At 43.8% G+C, this 26,286-nt stretch overlaps 1 protein-coding gene across 1 annotated transcript in view; it reads right to left on the reverse strand.

The window, feature by feature from the left end:
* The window catches only part of BPIFC (BPI fold containing family C), a 36,834-nt gene that overhangs the window by 1,064 nt on the left and 9,484 nt on the right, over positions 1-26,286 (reverse strand). The window contains exons 4-15 of the mRNA XM_024579342.3: positions 24,366-24,494; positions 22,980-23,135; positions 22,792-22,855; positions 20,737-20,797; positions 17,503-17,594; positions 15,862-16,038; positions 14,629-14,682; positions 13,681-13,851; positions 12,991-13,058; positions 2,691-2,733; positions 1,072-1,135; positions 269-345 (exon numbers count right to left, since the gene is read on the reverse strand). Coding sequence (XP_024435110.2) covers positions 269-345; positions 1,072-1,135; positions 2,691-2,733; positions 12,991-13,058; positions 13,681-13,851; positions 14,629-14,682; positions 15,862-16,038; positions 17,503-17,594; positions 20,737-20,797; positions 22,792-22,855; positions 22,980-23,135; positions 24,366-24,494 — 1,156 coding nt within the window. The remainder of the gene's footprint in view (positions 1-268; positions 346-1,071; positions 1,136-2,690; positions 2,734-12,990; positions 13,059-13,680; positions 13,852-14,628; positions 14,683-15,861; positions 16,039-17,502; positions 17,595-20,736; positions 20,798-22,791; positions 22,856-22,979; positions 23,136-24,365; positions 24,495-26,286) is intronic.

A 26,286-nucleotide genomic window follows, 5' to 3' on the forward strand; every position in this document is an offset into this window, starting at 1 on the left:
GGAAGCACAATGCAGTGCATCTGGTTCTGCGGTGTGAATAAATTTGGCCGCAAAGGGAAACTGGACCTGGTCTGATTTTAAAACCCAAGTTTAAATGCTTTTCATTACTAATTGCGAGCTTTAATAACCAAATATTTTGTTTATAAAATTCCCTGAGCTGGGAAAAAAACAAAGCAGAACAAGATAAACCAGGAAGTAAGCAAATAGAGAGAGGCTCATTCTGCTATGAAAAGAAATGGGGCAGTTAAGAGAATATTTACAGTCTTACCTCAAGGACTTCGATATCTGAATTGACGAATGAGATTTTGTATGGGTTGGGCAGAAGAAATCCTTGCTGCAATTTTGCTACAATGTAAAACAAGATGTAAAATAGTTGGGCATGGGCACATAAAGTTTTGGCAAGCTTTTGAGTAAGAGACTAAGAAGTAGCTTTTACATAGTTTACCTACTCATTCTCCCTAGTTGTCTGTTTTCATTTTTTCTGATCTGTCCCTAGCATTTCCCTGGAAGAATGGTTAATTAATCCATGTTTAATAAAAATGCACCTGCTATTATGTGCATTTGGATGGCAGAAAAATGCTGGCACCTTGTCCAGTTTATAGTTTGAAAATAACTTAGTGGGTCTGAGAACATTTTGGCCTGTATTACAACATGTATTTTAATGAAGTCAAACTCAAGATGCTGCTGTGTGTGGACAGTTGTCGTTTCACTGAAACTGTCCAGAGGGTAGTCTTTGTATGAGAATCACAGAGACACCGGCCGGTAGTGACAGTCATGTCACTTCTGGCTGAAGGAGACTCTTCACTGCTTAAAGAGGATGATTTCACTCTTTTCAACCCAACCAGAAATAGCCTGTCCTGCTGAGTCTTCAAGTAGAGTGGCTAACAAGATTTGAACCTAGAATAACTAGTTTTGCAACTGTATCGTTGACGGTACAGACTTTGCAAATTCTGGCACTGGCCTGGACTCATAACAATGCTCCAGAAGTACAAGCTTCGGGGCGGAAAGTCCCAAACAATCCCCAACGTTTAGCCAATGTCAGAGTCACATTGCTTCCCAAGAACCTCTTACCGTTGGCCAGTGGGAGGACGCCAAAGTGGAGGATGGAGGACAGAATATTTTCAAACCTCAAGACCTAAGATGAAAGGGGAAACTAAATCAACTGACATTTTCAAGGCACCATGCCTGATTTGGGCCTGCACTTCCCCACACCTTACCAGGACAGAGAGCTATCATGAGAATCTCCCGGCCGAGATACCAATTCTACCTTCCAGAAAGCGAGAGCTATTTTGTGGGAAACCACATTACAGAGTTTCCCGATCTTTTCTCCTCCTTGAGGATAGACGTTTCTGCTCCCTTCTACCCCGGATCATGGTGACAGTAAATGCAGAGGGACCACATGGTGGCAGCAAACATGGCAGCTTAGACACTACCAAGAAAGACGCTGTACAACAACTAATACATATCCCAATCAGTAATCTTTCCTTAATTTACTGGGAAGCCCAGCCACAGCAGTTCTCTCGCGTTATATTATGCTCTGCAGTTAATGGCATCACCAGAATGCCCAATTTGTCATTCATAAACTATGGCAGTTGTATAATCTTAGCAAGATTCAGGTATTAAAAATAAAAGGACTATGATGAACATGAATCCATTCAATCAATATTTTTTGAGCATCCTCTAGGCTTAGCAATAATAAGGACCTCTTTGCAGCTTAGCAAGGGTGGCTCTGAAGCAGACTTCCTAGGTTTACCTCCTGTTTTTAACACTTTACTGTGTGATGTTGGTAAAGTTCCTTGACCTCCCTGTGCCTCAAGCTCCTCAACTGTAAAGTGAAGGTAACAGTACCAATCTCATAGGGTGTTGTTAGGGTTACACAAGTTAATATTGTTGTGCCTGGTATATAGCCTTGCCATTTTTTTCAGAAATGTCATGATTAGAACACTTTGTTGTTGATACTAAGGAGTTTGGGTCTTCCTGGAAAACTTGGTCTCATTTTGACTCCTCTGGGCTCAGGAAATATTATTTATGAGACAGTCACCTATGCATTCTTACTGACTACAGTCTGTCATTGACCTAACGGCTGTGCCACAGAGGGGCTCATCCACAGTGACCCCACTTGAGAACCACTGCTCTGGATTGTAAGCATCATGAGGGTTGGGTGCCAACGAGTGATTGGCTGGTCTTCCTGAAGCTTGGGGGCTGGTGGTCTTCTAGTCAGGAGGTCACCAAGCTGGGCCCCCCAAAAAGGTATCTATGCCACCAGCCTTGACCTCATTTTAGGAGGTGGCTAGAAAACCTTCAAAGAGCAAACTTGGTCATGGCCTAATAATTGACATAGAGCCTCATCCTTTGGGAATCTGGCTCTTAAATTTAACTATAGAGGATTATTTTATCCAAAGAGTGAAATCTCCTCAAAAATACCTTTTTTCCTAAACATACAATGTTTAACAGTCTTTTGAGTTCATTTAAAAGTCTTTTGAACAGATGAAAGTGAATTGGAGACTTCCTATCTTGTTTAATAGTTAATGGGCTTGGTGGACTAGTGGCTACATAAAGAACTTTAAAGTTAAATTCTACTCTCATGGGAAAAACAAGTACCACTCAGCAGTATAGAAAACAACCATCCAGCTACTATATAGAACTCTTGTTCTCCCTGGACAAGGAACTCTGAGAGATCTGACTCCTACCTCGATATTGCTGCGTCTGGATTCTGGCAAAGAGAGGCGGAACCTGAAAACGAAACAACAAACCAACAGGAAAAGGTTAAAGGAAGAATATTTTAAAACAACCATTTCAGTAGAAAGAAACAAAAGGGATAGGGGATTTTTTATTTTTAGCTCAATAAGCTGCTATTTACAAAGACACCCAATTGTGTAAGGACACTATGTTCTATTACATCTTTCCTTCCATATTTGTTGCTTAAGAAGCAGAGCAGGAATAACAGAAGGCTGGGGTTCTCCAAGGGCATTTGCTCTGTGGGACTTACTGTTGGCAACTTGGAAGGTGGAACAATCTTAAGGAACAGTTTTCAGTCTACAAGCCATACACTGTGAAGCACCCAGTCTCATGTGATCTCTGAAGCTAAGCAGGGTTAGGCCTGGGTCATGCTCGGCTGGGAGAACATTTTCAGGTCCCCTTGCTCTGAACTCAGCCTCATAACTTCTCTGATCCAGGCTGGTTCCTTATTAATAAACATGCCAATGAGGATGGTGAGAGCAATGACCCTATATAATGTGTCTTGGTGTGGGAGATTTAGAAACATTTTAAAATTTAATCTTCACAATAACTCTGTGCTAGATGCAATCATTGTTGCCCCTTTTTCAGAGGAGGAAACTGATGATCTGAGAGGAGAATTAAATTACCCAAGTCACAGAGTCAGCAACGATGGATCTGGAAGACAAACATCACTCTGTTGGACCCTGGACTCTATGCTCAGTTGAGGCCACAGCTCTTAGAAGGCTGTGTCACCTACATATATTTTTTATCTGCTCAGTCATAACACATAGGCGCCGAAGGCTACGCAGTGTGATTGTTAAAGGCTCTGCCAGGGAGATGTGAGGGGATGCCTCCCACTGGCTACACCACCTCGCAGCATGGACAAGGTAGATCAGGTTATAAATTCAACCTACAAGAAGGTAGAACAACACACTTGTGAGTTTTCTTTCTTTTTTTTCATCACAACCCCAAGCCATGATTGGCCACTTCAGGACCACCTGCTATGAGTGGGGTTGTCAGGGGTTTCCTGCGAACCAACTATCCTTTCCTCCTAAGGCCATCTTACTTCTCTCTCTCTCTCTCCTTGTTCTCTAGGCGTACTCACCAGATTAGTTTAGTAACGGACCTGTCTCAGTAACCGCAGAGAAACGGGTGGAGCAAGGAGCAAACTGTTTGGAAAAGTATGCGAGTGCAGCTCAGGCCACTAGGTGGCGACCGACTTCAGTCCTTTGACCTTTCATTCTCTACCAGGCCCCTAACCTGCTACCTGAAGCCTTGACACTAGAAACTAATTTTTATTACAGAGCCACAGAGTCCTTGGGGGAGAAATGGAGCTCAAATAGCCCTACTGTGAAGACATACAGAAGTATAGCCTATTTTAAAAAGTTTTGGAGAATACTGTCCTGATTGAAAACCAGAGCTAAAGTGCAAACTCTGAAGCATGGCACAAGGCCCTTTATGATCTGGGTCAATGTAGCAAAGATGACACAATGAAGGTCAAGTGGACCAAAGCACAGGCACTCACAACACCATTCCTCCAACCCCGTGGCCATTGCAGACACTGAAAATCGATCCCGCACTCAATACTCTGTAATAATTGTTTATCTCTTTGCCCTCTGACTGTGAACTCCTTGAGGATAGAGATTTAGTCTTAACTTTGTATTTCTACAGTGAGTTCAGAGCATGGAACGTGAAGACACTTAGTGTTCATTCATTCATTCATTCATTCATTCATCCAGCACACATTTATTGAATACCTGATATATGTCAGCCCTGGGACAGGTGCTGCAGATAGGATTGTGAGCAAAACCAGACACAACCACTGCTCTCATGTAGCTTACTGCCTAGTGGGGAGGCAGATGTTAATCAAATAACCCCACTGATGAAGGCTTACTTGCAGATTGAGGTAAATGCTCTGATGGGAAAAAAATCCATTCATGGAGGCAAATGAGGAAGGAACCTGATCTTACTAGGTGGGTAGAGGAAGTTTTCCCAAAAAGGGAATTATTTCTTTGAGCTAACATATGAAGGATGAACAAGGTTAAAAGGGCAAAGTAGGGAAGGAAGAGGGAAGGGTTCTAGGCAGAGGTTGCAAGGATGTCGTGGAGGGAACAGAGAGCCTGGGAGAGAGTGCAGCATGATGATGCCAGAGAAACAGACAGGGTTGACCAGGCTGGGTTTCTAAGGCCATGTTAGAATTCTGATATTGATCCTAAGAACAAGGAAACTACAGGAGGTTTCTAAGGAAGAAAGATAATGTCTGTGTTTTGTAAAGATCACTCTGGCTGCAGTATGGAGGAAAGACTGGCAGGCCAAGAGGTTTTTTCCAGGTGCTCATTCCATGCTCAGTAATGTGCTATGCAATGTGCAGAATTTTGTATTTATATGGGGGATGGAGAGAAGCTGCATGTGTAAGAAGCAATTAGAGAACAATGCAAAGCAGTGTGTATTCAGGTGCTCCCTGGTGAGTTTGTATACCACTCTGACTTGCTGCAGGAAATCTAAGGTGTGAAAGGTAAAAAAGCCAGCATGGGGAGTGTGTGTGAGGGTGAGGGTGAGAGAGACAGACAGGTGGAGGGGGTAATAAAATGCCCTTTGAGAGAAGCGCTATGTACACTATCATGCCCCTTAGCACCCAGTATTATAATTGCCTGACATTCTGAGTGTTTATCTCACCGGGATGTGGATTTGGAAGGTAGAAACCATTGTTCTCTCTACTCTTTGTATCAAGAACAGTGCAGAGCACATAATACGTGTGTAGTAAAATCTCGTTGAGTGGAAATATGGATAAGTGAGTAGATAAAAAAGATGGGTGGGAGAATGTTTATTGTAGTTGAGGTCACTTGAGGGTGAACCAGAATGTTCATTTTAAGGAATTATGGGAAGTAAGGTTGGCTGGATTGAAAGGCAGAACCAGTAAATGAGGAGCCTGAAAACCCCAGGCTGTAGATTTAATCCAATGATGAAAGCTTTTGAGGGGAGGATGTGTTGAGCCTATTCCAGTGTTTAAGGATGAGGAAGAGTTCCTCCGAGTTTTAAATTCGTTGCCTTCTGCAGTCTGGAAATTCCTCGCCCCCCCCCGCCCCCCCCCCCCCCCCCCGCAGTAAGGGAGAAAGGGAAGAAGTCGCTTGGGGTTTCCTCCTCCCATGGGGTCCCCCACTGTGGCATTTCTCTGTTCTAACTTCAATAGTGTCTCAGAGGAAGGGTGGAGCTGGAGGTCAACCCAGGTGCCAAGTCTGAGCTCTGCTGTCCTATCCAAAGCACCGTTCCAACAGAAACTGAATCTGTTCTTCCCGGACCTGTTTTCCTTTCTGGGTTTTTCTCCAGATGGCTCACCTGGGGAAATGTTTACCCGCCCAAGCTGTGAGGAGTGGAGTAAGGTGGTGATTCTATCTGCTCGTAGTCAGCAATATTTGCATTTTCTGACGGTGCTGCCTGGGAGGGGTTGTCAGGCCTGTGTGTGTGTTGATAGTGGTGGGGTGGGGTGCAGTTTGGGAGCATCCAGAGCCTCAATCATGGCAATGTCAAAAAAAATTATCTCAAATCCTAAATGGTTCAACAGTAATGTACATTTGATTGCTTCAAGCCTTGCTTGTGATTAAGAAAAAGGGTTAGAATTATGTCATCTGGATGAGGACCATATAAGGGAAAGTGTCATTTAGTTTGGCCTCTGAAATAACCTCAAAATGCCTACTATGTGGGTCAACCTGCATTGGGGTTACCTCCATATAGAACTGCGTTGGGCACAGAATTCTCTATTGTAGACAGAGCAGTAAGAATCTGGTTTATGACTTTGAGTGCCAGCTCCACAGCTTTAAGACCATCCTGCCTTGTCGTGTCTCTTGGGACCAATTTTCCCCTCTCACTTGGTCAAAGGTTGATCTTAGAATGGGGAAAGAGAATGAAATACTACTACTAGAAGTAACAGATCTTTCTTGAGCACTGATTTTGTGCTGGGTATTGTGTTTGTCACACATTATCTCATCTACCCACAGAACAACTCTATGGAGAGGGGCTCTGTTTTGCTGATGAGGAAACTGACACTTAGGTTAATTAACTTGCTCAAGGTCCTGCAGTTCCAAATGGCTGAGGCAGAATTCAAAGTCACATATGCCTGACTCCAGAGCCTGTGATCTTAAGTAGACCCAAAGAGGTCAAGTTTATTATTTATACTCCCAGCTTTTGCTTTCTTTATCCTTCCTTTACTCAGTTCCTCAATGTAACAAGAAAGGGGCTGTGTCCAATGCCAATGTGTTCTCTTTTGTCAATACTTTACCTTGAGAAAGGACATGATGCCTGCTTCAATTCAGTGTGACTCCATGCTTACGGGTTTCTGCTCCTAGGCAAGGGTATTTATTTTCTAAGTTTTATCTTCTATGTCTTAGCTTTTCACTACATCAAAGGCATGATAATGCATTAAGTAAACACTCAAGGCTTTGAAAACAGACTCATCCAGGTTCAAGTTCTGGCTCAGCTATTCAATAGCTCTGTGACTTGGGTTAGTTATATAACCTCCAGAAACTGAAATGTGGGCATAGTAATATCTACCCTGGGGCTATTCATTCAATCTGCAGACATTTATTGAGCACCATGCCAGGTCCTGGAGATATAGGTTTGTGAGGTTTAAATGAAATAATGTATGTGCAGTGCTTGGCATAGGACCAGTAGACAGTACTTTCTCGATAATAAAGAGCGGGATGTCTGGTCTACATGGAGGCAAACATGGCTCATCTCCTTGCACAACCACAGTAAAAAATTACACTAAACTACAAAACAACTATCACCCAGAATCGTCAGAAAATCAAGCTGTGTGGAAGTCTGACAACCAAGGAATTAAAGAAGTCACATTCATCTAGATGGGTAGAAGGGGCAGAGATGTGGAGACAGGAGATGCAGAATGGGGAGTCCCACACACCCATGTATGGTGGACAAAAATCAGGAGGGATACCTCAGAAGCAAGGGGCTCCAGCCCCACACCAGACCACCCATCCCAGGGTTTCAGTGCCAAGAAGTAAGTCCCCATAACTTCTGGCTATAAAAATCAGTGGGGGATGGGGCAGCAGAAGGAACTTCGGGATTCTCAGGCACCTCCTCTAAAGGGCCCACAATGGACTTATAGAGACTCACTCCCTCTGGGCTCCACCATGGGGCAGCAGCTGGAAGGGCAACAGTAGCATGCAGGGGGAAACTGAAGTGTCTGGTGTCAGGGCAAGTGCCAGGGGACAGTTTCCTCCTGGACAAAATTCCAGAGGCCAGGCAGTCGCCATTGTTCCTTTTATGAGAACCACAGAGCAGCGACACCATATCTGAGACTCCATCAACCTGGTTTACACAAGTAGCAACCACTTGCCCTCCACCCCCGGCGATTACCTGAGGCTCTACCCCATCCAACTTACTGGTTCACTTTTCTACAATAGGCCACACTACTAAGACAGGGAATCAAAGCAGCTCTACCTAATACATAGAAACAACACAGGAAGACTGCCAAAATGAGGAGACAAAGAAATATGGCCCAAATGAAAGAACAGAGCAAAGCCCCAGAGAAAGAACTAAACAAAATGAAGATAAGCAATCTATCAGATGTAGAGTTCAAAACACTGGTTATTAGGATGTTCAAGGAACTCTTTGGGTGCTTCAACAGGATAAAAAAGACCCAGGCAGAAATGAAGGTTACACTAAGTGAAATAAAGAAAAATGTACAGGGAATCAACATTGGAGTGGATGAAGCCAGAAATCAATCAATGATTAGAACATAAGGAAGAAAAAAACAGCCCTGGCTGGTGTGGCTCAGTGGCTTGAGTGCTGGCCTGCAAACCAAAGGATCGCTGGTGCAATTCCCAGTCAGGGCACATGCCTGGGTTGTGGGCCAGGTCCCCAGTTGGGGGCATGTGAGAGACAACCACACATTGATGTTGCCCTCTCTTTCTCCCTCCCTTCCTCTCTCTCTAAAAATAAATAAATAAAATCTTTAAAAAAAGAAAAAACATTCAATCAGAATAGCAAGAAGGAAGAATCCAAAAAAATGAGCATAGAGTAAGGAGCCTCTGGGACAACTTCAAATACCAATGTTTGAATCATTGGAGTGCTAGAAGGAGAAGAGAAAGAACAAGATAATGAAAGAAAACTTCCCTAACTTGGTAAAGGAAATAGACATACAAGTCCAGGAAGCAGAGAGTACCAAACAAGATGGTAATTAAAATGCCAAAGGCTAAAGATAAAGAGACAATCATAAAAGCAGCAAGAGAAAAGCAGATAGTTACCTACAAGGGGGTTTCCATAAGACTGTCAGCTGATTTCTCAAAAGAAACTTTGCAGGCCAGAGGGATTGGCAAGAAGTATTCAAAGTGATGAAAAGCAAGGACCTGCAACCTAGGTTATTCTATCCAGCAAAGCTATCATTTAGAATGGGAGGGCAGATAAAGTGCTTCCCAGACAAGGTAAAGCTAAAGGAGTTCATCATCACCAAGTCATTATTATATGAAATGTTGAAGGGATTTATTTAAGAAGATCAAAATGATGAACATTAAAATCACAATAAATCCACAATTATCAACAATTGAATCTAAAAAACAAACTAAACAAACAAGCAGAACAGAAACAGAATCATAGATACGGAGATCATTTGGAGGGTTATCAGTTGGGAGGGAGAATGAGGAGAATGTGGGAAAAGGTGCAGGGATTAAGAAGTACAAATTGGTTGGTACAGAATAGACAGGGGGATGTTTAGAACAGGATAGGAAACAGAGAATCCAAAGAACTTACATGCACGACCCATGGCCATGAACTAAGGGGTGTTGCTGGAGGGAGTAGGAGTTACTGAATGAAGGGCGGCAAAGGGGGAAAATTGGGAAAACTGTAATAGCATAATCAATACAATATATGTAAAAAAAAAAAAAAGAGAGTGGTTATAAATAGTAGAACAAAAGGTGATTTTACTAAGTGCCATCACTGGGCAGGACACAGGGGAGTGAAGTGTTTTCTGAATAGGAGAACTGCTGAAATGATATTGTATGATTGAGTACCACTTTCTCCTGGCTGAGGCCAGCCCCAAATTTTAAATAATAGCCACAGCCAACATTTCTTGAACACATAACATGCACTTCGCATGTATTGACTCATGTATTCCTCACAACAACCCTTGAAGTAGGTTTTATTTTATCCTCATTGTAAGAGGAGGAAACAGAGGCCCAGAGAAGTTAAGAAAGTTGCCTGAGACTCCACAGCTAATGAATCTGGGCTGGGGTCTGAACCAGGCAGTCTGACTGCAAAGCCTGTGATCTCGCTACCTCTCTGAATTCACCTCTCTGGATGTGCCTCTGATTGCTGCATCTCGTATCTATGCAGCCCACCCTGAGCAGCTCCAGAAAGAGGCTCCTCCAGGCAGGGGCTGGCTAGAAAGGCCGGGGTGTTCTGGAGAGCTGTATTTGGAGACACTGTTCCCTGGTTCTTCTCAGGGATGTTTCACTGATCCCCACCCACTTTCCACCTCTACCTGCTGTGTCTCTCTGACATCACTGAAGATGAAACCAGCCCATCCTGAAAAGCAGTGCCTGCCTACGAAGCTCAAGAGTGGAGATACACGCTGGGGTGGCCTGTGTGGGTGGCTGAGCTACTGCTCTTGCTGCCAAAGGCTCAGGCTACACTTTCAGCACTGTGTACTTTGCAAAGTCTTGCCTCTCACTTTGCCTGAAGCCTGAGCGAGGCCTGGTCCAGTCACCTTGGCCTCAGTCCACTCACTGCCTGAGGTCTGCTATAGCACCCCTGCAGGACCCACCCTCAGACTCAATGCAGGCAACCTGTGCAGCTGGGACAGGGCCTCGGCTCAGAAGGGCTCCTGCTTGGTTGAATGCCCTGCTGTCTCCATCTTGAAATTCTACATAGTTTTTGAATGAGAGGCCTGTGCTTTCAGTTTGCACTGGGTCTTGCAAATTACGTAGCCAGTCCTGCTCAGATCCTGCTAAGACCTCAGGATGCAGGATGCCTCCTCAGCCAAGAATCTAAAGGAGAATCTAAATCCTGACAGTAAACCAGATCGCTGCTCAAGTGCAAATGTAGTTTCTACATGCTTAGGAGCTTGCTGCCCCAATTGGCAGCCCGGCCACATTCTCCCCATCACTCCAGATGTCAAGCCTGCCTATCAGTCCTTTCCTCTCAGTCTTCGAACAGATGGAGGTCTCACCTGTACCACAGTCCTGCTGCTCAGGCAGACGGCATTCCAAGTCCTCTCCTTTCTGTTGTGGCCTAGCTCAGCTGCCACCAGCCACTTCCTAACCTTCTGTCCTTTCCCTCCTCATCTCCTGCCCTTGGGCTCAACCATTCAAACTGCCATCCCAAAGATCACCCATCAAAGTTCAGAGTTTCATGAGCTTTGGCATTCTAGAAAAAGGGCCACATTATGAGTTCTTGGGGCCCAAGCCAATTTTGCCTTTGGCAGTCTTTCCTCCATTAAAAAAAAGTTACAAATTATATTTTAAGACTGTGTAGCTATAAAGATAAGTATAATCCTCATTGGATTGTATTCATTTTTTATTCTTATTTTAAAATTTATTAACACATTTTCATGGATCCCTAAGTATTGTGGGCTCTGTGCACTGTGCCTATTGAGCCTAATGAAGAAGTAATTCCTGTTTTACAGGGCTGGGAATAGTTGAGTAAAACCTTCCTGAAATCTTGTGCCTTTGGGAAACCACACTATTTTTTTTTTGTCCCTTTCATTGGGAAAACAATGTACAATGGACTCTTGATCAACACAGGTTTGAACTGTGTGGTCCACTTACATGCAGATTTTGTTAAAAAATACTGCTGGTCCTCTGTATCCATGCATTTCACATCTGTAGATTCAACCAACCAGTATTCAAACAGTATTTTTGACCTGTGGTTGTGAATCTACAGATGTGGAGGGCTGACCCTGAAGTGATGTAGAACAATACATATTGTAGTTCATATTGTAGTGATACATATTGTATCAATACATATTGTAGTTCATATTGTAGTGGACAATACATGTTCTTCTACAGCACTTCATAGAAGAGACTTGAGCATACTTAGAGTTTGGTATCCGCGGGGCATCCTGGAACCAATCCCCATCAGATACCAAGAGCCAACTGTAGTTAAGTTTTTGGGGAGTCAAAATTGCAGCAAATTTTTGACTGTGCAGGGTGGAAAAGGGGTGTCAGTGCTCCTAACCTCTATGTTGTTTGAGGGTCAGCTTTAGTTATAAAGAAAATTTTAAGGAAAAATGCAACTCTCATAATCTATCTTAACACAACTCTTCCATTTGGTATTCACTTCCTTGTCCAAATGGAAGGCTATTTTGCAAGGCTGCTTGATGTGTTTATACAGTTCCACATTTTGCTTGTTCCATTTAATATTATTTTACTGAAGACATCTTACATGTTTCTACCATAGTCCTGATAACCATCTAGTTGACTGATGGTGGTTGACTTGCTTTTCCCCTCTGTTTGTTTCTTGTTCTTTTGGGCCTCTGCCTTCTTTGTCTGTTTTGTTCTTCGTCTGTTTCTTCCCATCACAGATTTAATCTGGGCCATCTGATCATTCCTTATATCCTCCCCCCAGGTGTCTGACTCACGGCTTCAACTGTGGGCTTTATAGGACTGAGGAAAGTGGGTCATTCTTCCAAATGGCCATTCGTGTTCACTGATCTGTGTGTACAACCTGTCAGCCCTTTCCCACTGTGTGACTTGCACTGGAGAGCCAGCCAGGCCATGTGGCATGGACTTGTGAAACTCTCCCCGATAGTAACAGCATCCAAGTGTCAGAGCCTGAAGGTATCTCAGGAGTAATTCAGTCCAACTTCATTATTTTACAGACAGGGAAACTGACACTCAGAGGTTAATAGAATTGATCATGGTTAAAAAAAACAGTGAGCAAGGATTTGAAACTTCATTCCTTCACCTCCAAGTTTCATGTTCGTTCCTCAATGGCACATTCCCTGAATTTGTTAAGGAGGAATTTTACTTTTATATTGCTGTACCATTGGAATGTGCATTTATATTACAGAATTGTATTTATAATTATTGTGTTGCCCATTTTAGCTCAGTATGGTTTAAAGAGAAGAGAGAAGAAAAACTTAGCCACACATTTTTAAGTCCATACTTTGAAGTTATCTGGGCTATGGCAGGAGAAGTGCTTAAGTGATTTGTGTTCTATCCAATGGTAGCTTCGCCTGGCCTGTTGATGTCCACTTTGTCTCTACGGTCTGTTGATTCACTTATGATGAAGTTTCCCAACAGGTAAATCAATTGATCTTACCTGTTCAGAGACAGGGAGCATATCAGTCTTTGTCCCAAAATAACCAGGCCAACACTGGTACTAGCAACCTGCAGACAACAAAAGCATTGATTACTAAGAGGAATGAATCTCTCTGGCCACAGGTTGGCCATAAATATTATTCCCTATAGTGGAAACATGATAAACTTCACTTTCCCTCTCATTCCAAGAGATATTTGAAAGAAATAATTCTAAAAATACTCTTTCAGGTAAGAAAGCTAACTATAAAGACTTTCTGTTTCAGGATCTCTTTTAAACTATTTTTCTGTTTTCTCCTAATCTCTATGTACTGTGTGTGGGGGTGTGTATTTTGCTTAGGTTCATTGTATTAATCCCTTTTTATCGCATTGCATATAGCCTTCATCTAGTCAAATAAACTTGAATTCCACCTTAACTTATTTTGAGGAAAAAGAAATTTGGCTATCAATGTCACTGAAGCAGAGGGAAGGGAACATAGGAAGTGGAGAAGGGTACAGAGCTATTTTACAATGTATGGGGGTTGAGCACTGGCCTTCCACATCTCCCCCCATCCCATTCTCAACTCTGTCCTCAGTCCTAATTGATGAATCACTTCCCACCCTTCCAAGCCTTTAGTAGACCACTGCTGGTCAGTAGTCTGCTACAGGAACAGGACTGGCATCCACAGGCTGCCCGCCTGTCCCCCAGACTTACAAAGTCCATGGACACGATGGTTTCAGCGGTTGAGTTCTCAGACTCGGTGAGTATCACGATGGAGGCAGGGATGTCCAGGGTGAAGTTACCTGGCAGTAAACTGACCACAGGAGGTTCCGTTGCCATGATCCGAACCATGAAGGGCTGGGACAAGATGTAGATATCTGCAATCTGCCCATGTTCAGGGGGGAAAAGATCACAGAGATAGGAGTTGTGAGTTGATGAGGGAAAATCACAAATTTGGGGTGACTTGTGGTGATTAAAATCTTACATCATGCAGTAAAAACAGAAAAAAATTCCTTAATGAAAACAACAGTAACTTGCAAACCCCCCCAAATAATAACAGTGGAGGTTTCTCAAAGACATAGTGTGCCAGGCACCATGTCAGGGCTATCTGTATTATCTCATTTAATCTTCACGAAATCCCTGTGGGGAAGGTTCTCCTCATTTCACAAATGCAGAAAGCGAGGTGAGTAAGTTGCAGAAGTGGGATTCAAATCCAGGTCTGTGCGGTACAAGATCCTTGCTCTGAAACCAGGATGCTTTAAAAATGGATCTCTCTCTCTGTCCTCAAGGGCAAACTGGGGCCATTCAGTGCACTGTGTCCGACACTCAGGTGCTCTGGAGGCATGGCATTAACAGTTGCTTCGCAAAAGCCACAACTGTAGGCACTATTCCTCCATTTCCCATAAAGCTAATTATTTCAAGTGTGGTAGAACTTTGTGGTTGGAACAGATAGACGATTTATTTTGTGAACTTAAAACGCCCTTAATAGTAACTCGTTTGGTAAATGTTTGTGGATATTCGATTAAAAGAAAAAACTCCTTAAGAATGAAAAGATGGACCCAGGCTTGCACTGAAAAGGAATATGAAGAACACACAAGTCTTCCAGGAGCAATTCCAATGAAGCCAAACACACTATCCAGGAGTCAGACCCTGAGCACTCACCCGGGACAGCACGTTGCCAAAGCCTTGAGAGTTTCGAACCAAGTGGCTGGAAATCTGGAAAATTAAGACCATAATGTCACTGTAAGGTTTTTACCTTGGGTTATCTTTTCAGGGAAAATGAAGCACTCCCTACAATTTTTATGAATTATGAAGATGATTCACCAAGAAAAGGTGTTTGAAGGCGACATCATTTTATAAACCAACCACAGGAAATCTGCGACCCAGGGAGGTGAAGTGACTTGCCCGTGGGCAGTCACACAGGAGTTACCTTTTAGCAAGTGACTTTTCCCTTTTAGTAAGTGACTTTAGGAAGTGTATATCCTATATGTATGACCCATGTGTAAATATCTGTGGTGGTTAACAATATGTTTTGGTTACTGCCCTCATTTTCTGAGATCACTGAGACATAGGATGCTTAAGTAATTTATCTTCACAGATGGATGGTTTTCAAGTTGTGAAGCGAAAAGTGTCTAATTTTCAGCACTTATGGTAGCTGGTGCTGCCAACTTAGCATTTTGAACATAAGGTTCATAACTGCTTGTATAATTAAGACCTACAGAATGAAAAGATTCCTAAGGGATGCTCCACAAAAGTTGTTGGTTGACAGGCTGGAAGGACTGTTCTCATTGTATGTAAAAGAGAGGGGCATGGTGGCAAAGAGAAACAGTGAGTATCTGTTCTATTAGTGGTCATGGCAGACAAATCAGTTGCAGTTGCTAACAGGAGAAATCTTTCCGTTGGCCTAATGTAAGGAATAATAATGGTGATGATAACCAGCAACACCTGTAGAACCCTTACTCTCTGCTGGGCATTGGTCTGAGTGCTTTACATGCACTTATACCTCTTTAATGTCCATACCAGCCCTATGGGGATAGAGTTATTACTATTCCCATTTTCCAATGAGGAAACTCTGGCTCAGAGATGTTAAATAAATTGAAAATGCTGAAGGTCACGGGTAGTAAGTGATGAAGGGGGCCCTGTCATTATTTAAGAGCAATCTGGAACAGCGACTCAGTGTCACAAAAAAATGACATGAGAAAAACTGGAAACCCAACGACTCTCGAACAACTAATAATAACACTTATTCCACAGCTCCTTCATTCATTGTCCTGATATGAGTGATAGCCTGCAAAGCTCAGGAAGAGACATTATGACATAAAAACCCCATAATGGGGTACTTATACTAAGATTACATGTTGGAGCTGATTGTCATCACCCGTTAACCCTTCTCACCTCTTTTGTGGAGAGAGTGACATTGAAAGCTCCAGCTGTGAAATGGGCAAAGGATGCAGATTTAAAGAAATACTCGGAGATTCCAATGTAGAGCATAGAGTCACTGCGTTCTGGGAGCTCAAAAGGCTCTGCAGGGAAGGGGGGGTCGGCGAGGTTGTCCAGTGGGTAGAATACGCCCTGTGGGAAAGAGGGAGAGCAGTGTGTCAGGTGAAGGCTCAAAGGTGCAGGACTACAGAAGGTGGACCCTCTCAGGTAAGAATGAGAAAAATTTCAGAATCTCATTCCAGGAGGAAAAAACAATAAGGCCTTCTGACTTTTGGACTAGTGACTATGTTTCAAAGCTCTGATGACTTGTTGAGCATATACCTGGGCATGTGGGTCCACTGTGGTTCTAACCCAGTGAGAAGCTCCTTGTCAGTCCCTTTCTCTGAGAAAGAAAGGCAGATGCATTTAGCTGGAGGGGACAGCTCTGAATAGTTCCTGAGATGCCAGGTAGAGATGTCAAGTCCTTGACTTTCAAACTCTGTGATCGCTGAACATCTGGGGTATCACAGACAGACTCAGGAGGCCCCCAAACTCTAAATGGTTTAAAGCATTTTTTAAAGCATTCAACCAGTAGTTATTGAGTTGAACTGAGTCGAACACAGCACCTTGAACGGCACCTGCACCCCTTGTTCCTGAGTGCGGCATGGGTTTCGGGGGTGCAGGACAAAGTCTGCGGCATTGCTGACGCTGCCCTCGTTCGCTGGTGGTTGTCAGTACAAAATGGTGGTTGCGCTGTATTCAACTAATCTGAGTGACTGAAATATAAGCCAATGTGCATTTTTTAAAACAGTGATATTAACTTTGGGGCAAAGCGAAACATAAGGGCCGTTGATCAATTTTCCAGAATCGGCAAACACCATTTTCATGTGCTCATGGCCCCAACAGAGGTCAGCAGCCCTCAGTTAAACTGACTAATCTGAGAATGATACAAGTACCAATGTATACAATTACTGATACGGTAAGTTCTAATAAATGCAGACCACTCTCCTTGCTGCCTCCTGGCCTCAAACCTACTCCCAGAGGCAAAGACATTGTGATACTTTTCTGGAAGCAGACAGACATATCTTGTGTGATCTGAACAATCATTTAGCGGTCAAGAAAATGTTCAAGTCTTTTGAAGGAGCATACCCATCATGGAACTGCTTGGAGATGGAGATGATTTGAAGAGCATGTAGGTATATTTCCTCTGCATGTAATACTTGTTCCCCAAATACCGTCTGCCCTCTGTATCCAGAGGTTCTGCTTCAACAAACCGCAGATGAAAACTATTTTTTTAAAAAGCTACGTTGTTGCTGACGTGCACTATGCAGTTAGGCCTATGATGGTTTTGTCTGTACTGAGCATGTAGTTTTTTAAACAACTATCCACATAACGTTTATATTGTATTAGGTTTTATAAATAATCTAGAGACGATTTAAAGTATACAGGAGGATGTGCATAGGTTAAATGCAAACACCATGCCACTTTATATAAGGGACGTGAGCATCCCAGACTTTGGTATTGGGGGATGTCCTGTAACCAAGCCCTGGAGGATACCAAGGGACGCCTGTACTGGCTGTTCATAGCCAGGATGAGGACTCTGGTGATGATAGTTACCTTCAAATTCAGGTCAATGTAGTTCTCAGTAATTTCTGGAGAAGTCATCAGGGAATAATCCAGCAAGGTATAGTTGTCAATCTTGGTTAAAACTAAATAATAAATAAAGCAAAAAAGATTTACATTCATTAAAAGCATAACATATGATTAATGTATACCTAGAACAAATTGTTATGTAATTTAATAATTTTTAATTCTCTGTTCTTTAAAATAATAATTACCCTATTTCATAAGTAATACATGTTCACTATTTATTTATTTACTAATTTAAATTATAGTTGACATTCAATATTATGTTAGTTTCAGGTCCTTCTCACTTTTTAAAACCAAGGAAAAGTAATTAAGTCAAAAGAAGAAAGTAAACACCCTTTTAGATTACATTACCCTGAAAGAAACTTGAGTAAAGTTTTGGTATATACACTTCTAATCTCTCTCTCTCTCTCTCTCACACTCTTATTTTTTATAAAGGAAATTAGACAAACAAAAGGTATTTGTCAATATTAAGCAATACATATTAGGTTGGTATAATGAGAGACTTTCAAGTTCTATGTTGAAGCCTCCTATGTAGTTAGAACTTATTTTTTTACACTGAACATATATTACTGTTGTAATTAGAAATAATTTAAAAAAAGAAATATCGAGAGAGACAGACAGGCAGACAGGAGTAAAATTCACGAAGTTGGAGAGGCCGATGAAATTCTTATGCACAGTGCTACTGATTTGTGTCATTTTCTGTACTGTCACTTTTGGAGCAAAGCGGAAGGCCAGGCAAGGGCCAGGGGCCAGGAAACGATGGGTGTGGCACGCACGAAGCATGGACCTCAGGGCCTGACACAGCCTGTTTTTACGGCAGTGCAGTGCTCAGTTTCCGACCAGGCCTGGGGTGCTGCTTTCCTGACCACCTCGTGCTCTGGTAGGAAGACTTCCTCCCCGGTCTGGATGAAGGTACGTGACCACCACAGTGTCCCTTCTTGCACGCCATATTTGGTTTATTCCACAGATGGAGATGAGAAGCAAGAAGACATGAAGTGATTTGCCAAAACGAGGGAACAATACTACCCTATGCCACCATAGTTTTAAAAACTGCTTTCAAATTCACAATCTTAAGGGATCCATCACCATACTGGGAGGGAAGCAGGATCTGACCACTTTACAGGTGAGGGGAGGGAGGCTCCCAGAGGTAAAGAAAGTTGCCAAAGCAAGCTAGGACAGGACGATGCTCGACCAGTTCTTTCTTCACTCCGTCTCCTTTTTCTTTCCCTACCTCCCCAACTTATCACTTTTCCTTCATCCACCTATACCCATTTATCAGTCTGTTTGTCCATTTCCTGTCATCCCTTCATCAATCTAACATTTATTAACTTTGTGTGGGCTGGCACTGGGCCTGGTGCTGGAGAAATAGAGCTGAGTCAAAGCCTCTGCCCTCATGGGGCTCACAGTCTGGTGGGGAGACAGACATGTAACCAGGATATTAGAATACAGTGTAGTAAGGGCAGATCTAAACCTGAGCTCTAGATGGTCCTGTTACAAACCTGTTCTGACAGTCTACCCCATGTGGGTAAATGGTAATTCCATTCTTCCAATGTTCTAGCTGTGCAGGGTCAAACCTGGGGTCATCCTCCACTCCCCTCATGACCCTTCTTCAGTGTGTCAGCAAACACCACTGTCTCAACTTGCAAGGTACACTCAGGACCTGAATGTGTCTCCCCATCTTCATCCAGGCCAGCAGCCATCCTTGCTCATGTGGGTCACTGCTGTAGCCTCTTAAGTGGTCTCCCTGCTTCCCCCTTTGGCCCCCCTCCTGTCTACTATTAATAGACAGAAGTCAGAGTGATATTGTGAAAATATAAGTGACATCATGTGACACTAGCTCAGAACTCTCCAAAGGCTTCTTGCAAGAGTGAGACTGAGAGCCAGCCTTTGCAATGACCTACAGAGCCCTGGAGATCTAACCATCTGCTTTCTCCTCCCTGACCTCATCTCCTGCTACTTCCCCCCTTGCTCCCTCTGCTCTCAATATGGCCTTCTCATAGTTCCTCCAGCATACCTGGCATGTTCCCACTTCAGGGCCTGTGAGCTTGCAGTTTCACCTACCTGGAATGTTCTGTGCCCAGATCAAGGAGTAGCTCACTCCCTACTTCATTCAGATTCGTACTGTGTGTTACCTGCTCAGCATCCAAAATGGAAAACTATCTAATACAGACATCCTTGGCTACACTATCTAAAATGAAAACCACTCCCCAGCTCCTTCCTTGCTTTATTTTTCTTCTTATCACTTATCACTAGGGTGCCATAGATCTTACTTATTATCTTGCGTGCTGTCTGTCCCCTCCCATCAGTCCCATGAGGGCAGGGGTTTCTGTTTCTGAGGCTTACTGTTGCATCCCAGCACCAAGAACAGCACCTGGCCTGTGCCATTGGTGAATGAATGGGTGGAGTGGAAAAAGAGAGATACTTTTAAAGTATCATGTGAGTATAGAGGAGGCAGAACTTTGGGGTGTGGGCATCAGGTAAGATTTCTTGGAAGAGACTATGCCTGAGCTGAGCCTTAAAAGATAAAGAAGAGTGAACAAGACAAGGAATGGCTGAGGGGTAGGGAGTGGAAGGGACTGTATCCCTCACGGCTTAGCACAGTGTTGGCAGATGGCACCTAATAAATATCTATTAAATGACTAAATGGATGAAGGGGGAGAAAGCTCTTCTAAGCAGAGAGGACAGCATGAGCGAAGGCATGAGGTGTGAGGGCAGGAGAAGCAGTCTGACTGCTGGAGCAGGAAAGATGCAAGATGAAGTGGAGAGAGGGAAGTAGGAGCCAGAGCATGGCAGGTGGGTCTTGTAGTCCACGTTAAAGTATTTGGACTTGGTCCTGAAGGCAGAGAAGAGCCAATGACTGGGTTAGAACCAGGGGATAACCTGGCCCAGATCAGCATTAATCATTGTGAAGAAGATGGATTTCGTGCCAGAGCTGGGATTAAAGCTTTTGAGAGTTTAGTTCTCTGAACTGCACCAAGTCTCCTGCAGCCACCCCTTCCTGCAGAGAAGCTGGTGGTAGCAGCAAAGAGCAGGTCCCATACACAGGCCGTGTTCCCCCCACCCCTTCCCATGGCTCTAGTTGGCAGGGCAGAAAGCAGACTGAAGAGCCGGGGCTACAGGGTGTGGAAAAGCAAACCTGGAGAACACCAGAGTGGGAAGGTAGGGAGAAAAACCATCAGAAGAGACAGCTCAGGGACTCACCCTCCAGCATGCTGAGATTGGCATTCAGTGCTTCCACCTCCCCTGTGATAATGGGACAGAGCTGGCCATAAAAGGAATTAAAAAAAAAAATGCAGGTTACTGTACTATACTGGAAACCTCTACTTATGGGCTTAGACCCTGCAAATGAAGGCTAGCAGACATTCTCCCTTTAGTCATCAAGACTTTCTCTTAAATTAGTTGATGCCTATGGGCCTCAAGTTAGTATGCATGGGTGGCATGTCATTGAATGCTGACTGAACTTCATAGCAGCTAGGACCACACCCAGTGAGGCCCATGAAAGAATGTGCCCTTGCCTTTTCTTCCTGTGGCATGACAGGACATGTGTTCCAGTCCATGCTGGTGCTGTCACACCCAGGGAACCTGCCGTGCCTTTTCCCTCCTCTGTCATCGGTGCCGTGCTGCTGGGAGTGGTTACAGCTGGGGCCTTTACTTCCCTGTTGGGCTGGTTCGACAGCCCATGAGATCAGGCATCTGTTTCGACCAGAACCCCGTTTGGAATCAGCAAATAATCTTGAATCAGACTTAAGCTCATCTTGAGGAAGAAGGAAGGGTACCAAAATCGATGGACCTGCTGTGTGCCAGGCGTGTGCTAAGCACTCAGTGTGGTGATTACTAGCAGAGGCTTGGGAGCTGGGCTGCCTGGGTTGAATCCCTTGGGCAGTTATCTGTGCTCTCTGTCCTCAGTTTCCTCACCTGCAAAATGGGGATAATAATTGCATCTACCTCATCAGGTTATTGTGAGCAGAGATTGAGGTAATTCGTGTAAAATTTCCCAGCTTGTAGTAAGCATTCAGTGTGTGTTAGCTGTTGTTTTAACCCCGTTTCACCCTCACCACAGCACTGGGAGGTAAGCACTATCGTCGCCTATTTACAAATGGGAAAACTGGAGAGGTTAAGTGAGTCTCCAGGAGTCACCTCACTAGTATTTGAAACCTGCTCTGGCCCAGCCGGACAGCTGTGGTTTGAGCACTCCGTTCATCCCCAGTGGCTCGAGGGAATCCCAGAGGCAAAGCCTCTATGATTTCCAAGTCATATATAAACTCCAGGCAAACTTAACTGTTGGCTTCCTCTCAGAGTCCAAGAGCCATGCCTCATTTTGAACAAAGGAATGATCAAGTGCGAGGGCCTTGAAGGTGGACTCAGAGTCCCTTAGCCAGCGGGCAACCTCATTAGACAGGCTGCTCAGTGTTTCTGCACGTTGATTTCCTCCCTGACATTCATTAAAAACCTACTTCCTGCCAAGCACTGAGCTGAGCACCAGGGAGAAGGAGATAGCCAGACACCATCTTTACCCCTCTTTTCCAGAAGGGAGTTTCCCTTCTTTGGCAGTCCTCTCCATCCCTTTCCTTGTCTCCCACAAATTGTGGGTAAAGGGTTCAGGGAGGCTATGGTGAGGACTGGAAGGTGGGCACACGGCCAATTCCATTTTTCCCCTCCTCACACCTGGACTTCCATTGTAGAATCTAGATAGTTGTAGTTTTGGAAGCCATCTTAACTTACACTGTTTCTGTTGGCCGGAAATATCCTTTCTTCTTTCCCAGACCTTACCTATCCAAATCCTACCTATACTTCAAGGCCCAGTTCAAGTCCTGCATCCTCTAAAAGTGACTCCCAGGATGCTTCAGTCTCTGTTTATGTAATTTTCCCATTTCTGTGAACCCCTTCAATTCAATCTAATTATCATATAAGTATGTACTAAATTCAAGTCCTCATTCAGTTATTATTTCACAAGATTGAGTTTGGTTTTCCTAAAAGGATAAGTTTATTTCTTTTTTTATACTCCCAACAGACCCTAGCCTAGTGCTGGGCATGCAGTAGGTACAAGATAAGTAAATTCTTGTTGATTGTTTGCTCGCCCTGTGGCAAGAACTTGAGGAAGGGACGCTGTAGGATGATGTGTGTGAAAGTGCCTTGCATGGTGCCTAGCACACAGGAGGTGCTCAGTGAAGGTTGACTGACTAAGAATTAATAAAAGCATGGCAGAAATGCTGCTGACGGCATTTTACCATGGTGTTGTAATCTCTAAAGTCTTACCATTTCATTTAAGTTCTTTAAAATAGGTTTCTCAATGGGCTCAGCGAAGGAGTTATACAGGACACTAGGAAAAAAGGGGAAAAAGGGCCTTACTCAGGGACCATACCTGTGGTTATAAACCTCCCCTAGGTGCTGCCTGAGAATCCAGCCCCTGACTACCCACTGCCCACAGGGCCATCCTCACTCACCTGAGTTCTCCGGTAAAGGAGACGTGGGCATGGCTCACTTGGGCGTAGCAGTCTTGGAGCTTCAGGGTTGGGTGACCAAAGTCATTTTGGGCCAGGATAAGGATACCGGTGAAGTAGACTCCAGAGAGAAACAGATCAGCTCCTCCTACGTCTTGGCTGTTGAGAGAAAAAGTGCAAGGTTACCTAGGCCTTGGCAGGGGAGGAGATGGCTCAGTTCTATGATTACCAACAGACTCTGAGATCGTGGAGGGCAGGACCTTTGTGACCTCTGGATTCCTGGTACCTACAATAGGTAGGAGCAGGAGGTGCTGAGTGAATATTTGCTGAACAAATGAAGTAATGAGTTAGGTGAACGTTGACAGCTTTAGAGACCTTGCAGGTATTTTATCCTGAGCACTCTGCCCCCCCATGTGGTTGTGTACATATTGCGCACCATGCATATACAATGCTTGTTTAGAGTGAGAACATAGAGGGTAAAGTTGGCCATACCTTACGTAGGAGGGGCATGGTTGGGGAACTGACACTTAGATGTAGTCTGTGAACTCCTTGAAGGAGTGGAATGTGTATTACTCATGTCCATGTCCCTAGGACTTAGCTCATGGCCTGATGCAAAATAAGCATGCAATCAATGTAAGGCTAATGAGTCAGCGAAGATAAGAATGGATACCTGAACCCATGTTACTTATAGGAGAATACATCATTTCTCTCCAGTCTGTAAGAGTTCTTAGAGTTCTTGAGATGGGAATAAATGGTAAACAGGCTAACAACTCAATAAATGGTTGTCAAATGACTGAGTGGGGGAATGAGTGTGTCATTCCAAGGCACAAACCAAGGCACACCTAAACATTACACCCAGGATAGCAACGTGCACATAGTAGGTGGTCTGTAAGCATACCTTGAATTTGATCCCTTCTTTCTAAGGAGGGTGCAAAGGCCTTTCGCTAAGGAAGAATTGGGCTGAAGCTGACTATCATCCTCCAGCCTCCTTGTGAGGTAGGAAGGCTCCCTTTCCCATCACATGCCCCCACAGATGGCAAAGGGTGTTGAGTGGCCAACTAAGATCACACAGGACTCACTGGGGGGTCTCAAATGTTGAGCACATGTCCAATTCTCCAATAGTCTGGGACTTGTAGCCCTTAGGAAATTGTAAAGGACATTTTTATCAGCAGCTGCCTTTAAGGTAAAGATGATTTTCAGCCCCTGCCCCTCTGTCCGCCCCAGGAGAGATATTCTGATTTAAATCTCTCATGGAAAAATGCTCTTGGGAAAGAGTGTTAATGGTTGCAGAAAGAATACTAACATCAAAAACATCAGTAAATTTATACACTTTGGGTTTTTGCTCCATTTCCCCCCAGAACAGCAGCCGACTTTTCAGGGAATACTCACAAAAGTGGAGACTTGACTGCCCAGTTTGTGCTGATGTTGGCAGTGCCGTGGTTGGTCAGTGCCTTGATTCCCACCCCTGGCACAAAGGCTAATGAAGTATTTGGAAATGAAAAGGCATTGATTTTTATGCTGTAAAACAAGAAACAGAGAAGTTAGTGCGACTCCTCTAGCACATCTCTAAGACAGACAAAATCGGAAATGCGGTTGTAGAAATCCCGCCAGGTAACTGAATTCCCACGGAGCAGGGAACCTCGGGTCTGCCCTGCTGCCTCCAGGCACGGCCTTCTAATTCCCCTCAAACTCTGGGCAGGAAGCTGCTGTGTCTCATTGACCAGGGAAGAGAGCAAGTTTAGAAACAAATTTGCAAAGAATTGACTTTTTAAATTTCTTTAAAGGCAAAAGGAGGTGCAGTGGCTATCAGTATTTTTTCTTCCTGCTGTCCAGTGTTCCTAAATGGAGGGGGACACTAGTGTTTTGGGTGGGACAATTATTTTTTGTAGACAACTGTTATAAACATTGCGGGATATTTGGCATGTCTGCCAACTAAATGCCATTAGTGCCTCTGCCCCAAATCATTGGGACAATCAAAAGGGTGTTTTCCTCCTCTTCCCAAATCCCCTCTATGTGGACAGTATCTTCCCTAGTTGAGAAACTTATTTTAGAGCGTTGACTTCCCGTAGGATTCTCTAAGCTGTCAAACAGGTAACTGGGATGCAGTAGGTTGCATGTAACCCACATAGGCAGATGGCCACTTGCATTATGACAAAGTATTGTTATGAACATTGACTGAGTGATTTACCCCCTGCCAGGCACTGTGGTAAGCAATTCATGTGTCTTAGCTCATTTTAACCCTCACAATTATCCTATGAGGCTGCTGCTGTTTTTGCAAACTGCAATTCGAAGATGAGATGATAAAAAACTTGTCATATATGTAGTAGGACCAGATCTGGAACCCTCCTCAATCTGTCCTCAGACTGTGTTCCCAACCACTAAGCTTTGCCACTTTGTGATTGAGCAAAGGACACTCGACTTGGAGACAAGGTTTGTGCTAGCTGTGCAACCTTGGGTGAGACACCTACCCTTTTCCAGTTAGTCACTCAGAGGAAGTGTTACAGGTAGGTTACAAAGACAAAACGAGGTCGCCTGTGTATGATGGTTGTGCAGTAGCAAGGCATGGTTATGAGCTAAGATTAGGAAAAATTTAAGACATCAATGTGATAACTAATAAGAAATGATTATTTGTTATCTCCCCCCAATTTTGCACCCTTTCCTACTTACTCTCTGTCACACATCCTGAGACTCCCTGTGGGAAGAGGTATCGTGGAAATATTTTCATTTTTATACATATGGGTCTTACCCATTCTTTGTAACTACTGTTATAAAGGGAAGTGAAATTACTGCTCTAAAGGGTTAGAGTAGCAGGGAATCATCACTGATTGATAAAGCATTGTGGTAAATTGTAAATTACAGAGAACTGCTTATAAAAGCTTGATTCTTTGCTAACCTTTAAGACTGAACTCAAGATGGACAAAGACATCCCCTCCCTGCACTTTCTCTGGGGGTTTTGTGGGCAACTACGACACAGGTTGCCCGTTGCTGCCTGAACATCCATTTCCCTTTCTTCTTTCCAAACCATTCCTGAATTTGTTCAGGATGACAAAGCGGTCTGGTTGGGAAACTCATTTTCCAGTCCCCCTTGCTAATACATGTGACCATATGCCTAAGGTCTGTCCATTATTGTATAGGTGGAAAATTATTAGAGTGGAACTTCAGGGAAAAAAACTAATTGAAGAGGAGACTAACTCAGCTTATAAGAGTCCTTTTATCCTTGCTTCTTCCTCCTTTCAGGGGCCTGAAACACGAATTTGATGGCTGAACAGCCATTCTGGACCTCGAGACAACCTTGAAACTAGAAGCCAGA

The sequence above is a fragment of the Desmodus rotundus genome, chromosome 3 (assembly GCF_022682495.2).
Source record: "Desmodus rotundus isolate HL8 chromosome 3, HLdesRot8A.1, whole genome shotgun sequence".
Taxonomy (NCBI): Eukaryota; Metazoa; Chordata; class Mammalia; order Chiroptera; family Phyllostomidae; genus Desmodus; species Desmodus rotundus.